Genomic DNA, 6,767 nt, shown 5'->3' with positions numbered 1-6,767 from the left:
ATAACCTTATTAGACTGTCCACATCCGTTTGGGACAAGTGCAATATTAATTGGTTGGACAACACAAAAGTTAGCAGTTGAAAAACATTGTAGGCGGTTATGGAAACTACCCCTTGGACACTTGGCTGTCCAAGGCTTGTGCATTCAATTATGCACGGTTTTTGGCTATGTAACTTGTGAGAGGCATTGTAAATCAGTAGGGGATGAAAGGCTAGCAAAGGCTAGGCCAAGAGTTAAGTCCTCAATGGTGAGGCAATTGTAGTCCATGTGATGTACAAGTTTTGTTTATCTTCCTTAATACAATAAAATGAGTTTACTATGTTATATCTTTATGTTCATTGTGTTGATGATTTTGTGAGATTGTCAAATGGGTTGATGCACGGAAAACCTCTTATGCTTACGGGGCATAAAGAATTACATAGCCAAAAACCGTGCAAGCCTTGGACGGCCAAGTGTCCAGGGGTAATTTCCATAACCGCCTACAATGTTTTTCAACTGCTAACTTTTGTGTTGTCCAGCCTATTAATATTGCACTTGTCCCAAACGGATGTGGACAGTCTAATAAGGTTATAAACTCATTTCATAACTGTTCCAGCTTGTCTCGCATCATTGGCATGCTTATGAAGACAGATGCATACTTTGATGCAAATGTGCAAGGCTGGGTGAAATTGACTCACTGAATCATAGAGTATTGCCGGAAAATCTTAGGCCGTTAAATGTTAAATGGGCATGTGACAACTACCATCATCAGGAGTACAAAAAAGAATGATCATTTTTAGGATAATTGATTTTTTAATACAAAACAGGACTAATGTTGGCAACAGTTTCTCTTGCCCATTTGCAAATGGTATGAATACCCCATATGATTGTGGAAAAAGAATGGCTAAAATTTGGCTAACTGTACAAACCCCGCTTCTGTACATTACTACCTTGGTCTGGCCTAACTTGGCCTGACACCCCCAATTTAAATCTCAGAATAATTGAGAAAAGCGAGTGAAGATTTTGCAGTGGATGTCAGACGCACAATCACCACACAAACTGAAGATCCGGTGGAGATCATTGCCTTCTCTTTTCTTATTTTTCTCAGCACTCCTGCATCAGTCAGAAAGTTTTCATTTCCTTTAAGCATTACCGATGAAAACACATGCATCATAACTAACAACGATAAAGCTTGAACACCTAAAATTTAATATCTCATAACTAGTTTTGTAATAAGTGAAGTCTTCCTTTTTCCATCGCCAACCACAGGATAAAATAGATAAGGAGTCTTCATACTTCAATCATCAGCCACAAAACAAAGTAGATTGACTTAAAATATGGATGGACTACGGAATTATATGCAAAATACCCAAACAAGAAAGAGGAATCCTTTGCTAAAGGAATCTAGGTACATTGTCTAAAACATAACTATGGAGAGGTGTAAGAACAAGAATTTTTCTAAAAATGGTATCTTGGATGCATCGGAGAAAGTGGCTCATAAATAGCACAAAGAAACCATGGTCCCTGAACAAGTTGGAATTTCTTAACCTGCCTACAATATGCAAAGCGAAGTTCTGCAATTCGTTGTAATTGCCAAGCAAGCTAGGTTACAACGACCACAATAACAACAAAAAAGACCTAGAGGAAGGATAAGAGAAAATTCTTGATGTCACGTGGTCTCAAGATTCTAAGAACCGGCAAAGCTTTGGAACGGTCTACTTTGCGAAGCAAAAGATTTTAACAAATTAGAGGACTTCGTTTTAAAATTTTAGGAAGTAACACAAAAGACTGAACATAAAGCAGAAAGAATTTAACAAGTGATAAAACTCTCCGCTGCAGTTTTCAAGTAGAATGATAGGCATCGAGAAAGTATAGAGATCAAGAGTTACATAGTGACTAGTATTTGTTTTGTATAGCCTAAAGCCGTAAACTCTGTTGGGATTATGCCTATGACAGTTGACAATCATTGGTTTAAATTGCTTAAAACTCTAGAGTTGACTAATTTATGAAAAGCTACACACTTGCTATAAAGTAAAACTATCATATAACACTTTTTCTTTTTTTGTTGATATTCTTAGCAGTTGCATTGACTTTAGTTAAAGCAAGCAGATAACTCGTCTGTGAAACACTATTTTGTACTGGGATATTGAGAAATAATAATTTTCAGTATTGGTTGTAAACATCACAATGAACAACAGAAAAAAAAAAAAAAAAAGTGTCGAATGATAATAGCATGTTACCTACATTGGCTACTTGAAAAGATCTGCTAAAGCAGGACTTCAGCTGGGGCGTTTCAGCATTAGGGGTAGACCCACTAACATTGACAGCAGCATGTGAGTTTCCCTGCAAATATGACACAAACATATCCACTTACGATATCAATCCACTGAAGACAAATATATATTCTCTCAATTCAAGAAGACTGCTACATCTGAAGAATCGACAATTAGATATAATATTACCGTGCACAGTGCAAATGTGCCACCGGGTATATCAATAGATTTTTGTCAGTGACGCTGTTATTATAGATAAAAAAGAATTGGCAATTAAAAATAAAAAAAAAATTAGGGTGCAGGAAAACCTTACCCCATATTCGAAACCATCATCTTGAGATGTATCTCCAAAAAGGGATGAATAGTATGTCGGGTCATAGATGGAACCTCCTATAATTTCAGAATCAGAGTTCTGACTCACTACTCCAGGAGCTATAGGATTCAAGAAACTCTCTCTTATATCAAAATCTGCATCTCGAGAGGCCGTCGTATCCACATAAGAAACCCCCAACCTATATATCTGAATCCATAATAATGAAGATGCCAATCTTATTGAAGAGCCAAGAATTTGCATCAAGAAAGCAAGCCTTAAGGAAAATATAAGATACGGACTGTACTTCTCAGAAGAAATGTTCCTGATCAAACAAATATGAGTGTGTATTTTAGAATAAGACATGTAAATGGATTAGGTGAGTAACAAGCGGAAAGCAGTTTGTCTATAGTGTCTAGTAGAAAAACAAAAATCAGTGATCTCAAAATGCCGCTTTCATAGATTTAACATATTTTTAGGAAATGCCGTCAGAAGATATAGATGCTCCAACAAATTACAGGACACAGCCAGCAACATTCAATCTAGATAACTAAACCTAGCAGGGCATGTGCTCCAACAAAATCTACAAATTCTTCCCGCAGAGAACTAGAATTATTCTAACTAGTTAGCATTGTAACCACACATGGGCATCTAATACGCCGTCTCTTAAGCTGTCGAATCCACCATACAGACATTCTTACCTCTACTCAATGTGGGTGCAAAATCTAAGAAATTCTTTCGTCGGCCAAGTAGAGACCAATCCAGTAGTATGGGGGAATTATGAGAACCAAACCAAGAATGTCTAGCTTGGTGTATCAAACATAACTTTCTTGGCCTTTAGTTCTTTTTCTTTCTCACTCTAGATACTAGACCATGTTTATGTCAACTATCGACACAGTACATAATTCGAATAAATAAAGTAGAGACTCTATCAAGCACATCATATATCACAGTTATTGTCCATCAAGCTGTTATTTGTTAGCAGACCAACATCATCATCATAGCAAGAGCAAAGAAACGACTCTTGCTTGAATATCAGTAGTATTGCTAGTGAAAACCAATAACAACAAGACTCAAGCAATTCAAATAGCTTCTTTTTAACCCAATAACTTGGCTATGGGAATTTTTGCTTTGTCATTTTCGTTCTAAACTTCAAGCTAACATATCCTATAACATTCCATCAAGATCTCCTTGACAAGAATCTGTGTTTCCCATATCTCTCATCGGGTCTAATAAAGAAACTCCACAATCACACACGATGTCATTATAATAATAAGATAAAATGGAAAACAAAAAGGTGAAACGAATAACAAATTTCAAATATACTTACCAAATTTGATGAGAGAAAAGAATGAACCAGGAGATATCCACAATTATTGCACAGAAAAGAAGAACAGCATAAGTACGACCAAGCCTCTGACTACTACTCTCAATCGCAACAAGTGCAAATAACGCTATAGCCAAATTAATAAGCAATACACCGTTAAACAATGCCCCAAGAGATCCAACCAAAGCACAACCGATCTGTAAACAAAATTAATAATAAAATTAATTGAAACAAACCCTAAAACCAAAATCTAAGCCCTAATTGACATATGAAGAAGGGAAAAAAGAAAGAAAGAAATCATACTTGAATGTATATGAGTATTACAGCAGACGATTGAAGCTGATCGTAATCCCGCAGCCATGTTTGAATCCGATTTCGTAGTAATGGACAACAGAGCATCATGAATTGATATAAATTTCGATGCCCTAGATGGAAAACCTAGACTACATTGAACATGAAATGAGAGATTTCATCAACCACACACCAGGTCCCCAGTTTCTTTTTTTTTGACAAAGAGAAGAGAGAAAGAAAGAAAGACAGAGTGTGAGAGCGAAAAAAAGCGTTTAATTTTCTTTCCTTAATTTTCTATTTTTGTAGGTGTTTTCAGAACTTGTTCTTCTTGTTTCGGAACCGTAATTCAAATCTAGAAAGGTTGTCTGAAAATATATTAATTATTTTTCTTTCTTTTTCTGTTTTTCATATCACACAGTTCAAAGTCCAAGCCCCTCCTCAATCATCAACAACAACAAGAATGACGGGAAGACTGAAAACGTGAAAGGTTTTGGTTGCAACTGTTATTCGTACATTTTCACGAGTTTTCAGTTTTTTTAATGTGCACCATCTGTCGGTCTGGCTACCAGCATTCTCATTTGAGTCGTGCCACCACGGCACGAGTTTCTGGTAATCTTTATCCAGGGGCTTTTCAAATCAATAGAGGGGCTTCTTCATACAATATAACTTCTATAAAATAATAGGTTTGGGACCAAGAAAAATTATTATTATTATTTATTTTATTTTTGGAAATCACATTTCAATTCATTCAAACCAAAATGGTGATTACAAGATTGCTTACAAGATTATCAAAAACACCAAAATACAAGACAATCAAAACCCAAATACAAATGGCGACACCAATTGCAAATACATAGCGAAGAGAAGGAGCCATGAACCACAATGATATCCAATTTTTGTACCAGCAATATTGACGAATGATGGTGTGAACCGGAATCAACTCCGACCATTTAAGATAATTATCTTCTTCAATAAGAGATGCTCCAAATAAAAAGGAGTAATTTGCCCAAAATCTTGTAGATTCAATCGAATCCGGATGCCCTAAATCCCTCTTGTTGAAGATGAATCCAAAGCGAATCCGAGCAGAATCATTGATGTTCTTGATGGGTCGAGAATAGCAAGCCAAGAAACACCATGGAGATTTGATAGAATCGATGTTAAAGCGAAGAGAAAATCGTCCCAACGACGAAGAAAATGTCGCCCAAATTGCGAAGAAATGTATCCACAGACACAAAAAACAACAAAAACAAAACCTAAAACTATAAATTAGACTACTTTTATTCATGAAAACTACAAGAATCCTTGCTCAGATCTAGCCCAAAAGGACTAGATCTGAGCAAGAAGAAGAAAGAAGTTATATAGTTGTTTTTATTTTTTTAGAGAGAGAAACTTTTCAGGATTACTAAAATTATTATTTTAAAGAAATATTATATTATCGATAATATAATAAATTATTATTTTATAATTAAATAATATATAATTGTTTAAAAAAGTAATTCCTAGCTTGGAGGTTGAATAATACTTGCAGGTTAAGTAAAATATTGACTAATTTTGTAAAAATATTATATTATTGACTAATTGCAATATAAATACAGGCACTCCAAGTACTAATGACACTTCAAAATTACTTCTTGTTGCAGTATAACAACGGGGCCCCAGGTACTTTGATTGCATTACGAATTATTGGGGATGAACTACAACTTGATTTGAGTTTTAAAGAAAAAGAAATCAATATTAAATAATATTTTTGGAAAGTTTTTAATATGTATGAAATTAATTTTATATTTTTCTAGTAACATTATTATTTTATATATTATTTGGGACCTAATAATCATTAAGGGATATTTTTGAAATGTATTATTTTATGATTTTATCGAATTTATTATTTTAGCACTAAGGGCCCAAGTCGGGACCAGGAAATTTTATTATTTTAGCGAGAATATTATATTATCGAGTATTACTTTAACGAACTTATACTGTAATTTTCAGGTGCGTCCAAGGGAATATAAAATGCTCAAAATACCCTTCCATTTATTATCTAATCAATTGAAAAAATCTAGTTCTAAATCAAAATATTGGATAAAGAATACTACATTAACTAGTTGGAAGCCTAATAAGATAAGCTCCAACGACATACTACTACATAAATCGAACAGGTTGTCTTGCTAATCTACCAGCGAGCCTCATGGACGCGGTGAATGAGAGATCTTGGGAAGAACCTTACATGCCTTGATACCAGTACTCAATAGTCACGAGAGGGGGGGGGGGGGGGGGGCATGTTAATTCCTGCAATATTACGCCATTGAGGACTCGAACCTGGGACCTCTTGGAGCGCATGAAACTTTGGGAAACGGGGATAACCAGCTGAGCTAGGTGCCCGTTCTTCTTCTTCTTCATCTAGTTTTGGGCTTCTCGACTGAGTACATGTTTCAATAGATAGAGATGTAGAATAAACAAGGGAATCGAGTATGTTTTACTAACCTTTAATGAAGCTCTCCATAGATGTCTTCGCGAGTCTTCAATCTTCAGTCGCTAAGGATAACTTTGATTCTATATTCTACTTCTTAAACCCAATCTAGTTCGAAACT

General features: G+C 35.3%; 1 protein-coding gene across 2 annotated transcripts; it reads right to left on the bottom strand.

Annotated features, from left to right (window-relative positions):
- Nucleotides 1-716: 716 nt before the first annotated feature.
- Nucleotides 717-4,672, bottom strand: LOC113308472. 2 transcript variants are annotated; one of them, XM_026556938.1, is made up of 5 exons: nt 4,192-4,672; nt 3,892-4,085; nt 2,565-2,886; nt 2,219-2,321; nt 717-1,091 (listed from the first exon to the last, which is right to left on the bottom strand). In XM_026556938.1, the coding sequence occupies exons 1-5, from the start codon at nt 4,288-4,290 to the stop codon at nt 964-966; spliced, it is 846 nt and encodes a 281-aa protein (XP_026412723.1). In that variant the 5' UTR covers nt 4,291-4,672; the 3' UTR covers nt 717-963. The 2 variants fall into 2 exon arrangements, with proteins under 2 accessions (XP_026412723.1, XP_026412725.1); XM_026556940.1 differs by having other exon boundaries at nt 747-1,091; nt 2,223-2,321.
- Nucleotides 4,673-6,767: the final 2,095 nt, after the last annotated feature.

The sequence above is a fragment of the Papaver somniferum genome, chromosome 9 (genome assembly GCF_003573695.1).
Source record: "Papaver somniferum cultivar HN1 chromosome 9, ASM357369v1, whole genome shotgun sequence".
Lineage (NCBI taxonomy): Eukaryota > Viridiplantae > Streptophyta > Magnoliopsida > Ranunculales > Papaveraceae > Papaver > Papaver somniferum.
Note: the sequence above shows the minus strand (reverse complement) of the source record. Positions and strands in the feature narration are given on the sequence as shown.

What these genes read in the sequence shown, in the direction of transcription:
- LOC113308472 (XM_026556938.1), bottom strand. Translation starts at nt 4,290, where the DNA reads ATGATGCTCTGTTGTCCATTACTACGAAATCGGATTCAAACATGGCTG. An exon ending in CTTTTCTCTCATCAAATTTG is followed by an intron (nt 2,887 to 3,891) that starts GTAAGTATATTT and finishes TTGTTTGATCAG; the next exon opens with GAACATTTCTTCTGAGAAGT. An exon ending in ATGATGGTTTCGAATATGGG is followed by an intron (nt 2,322 to 2,564) that starts GTAAGGTTTTCC and finishes TCATATTTGCAG; the next exon opens with GGAAACTCACATGCTGCTGT.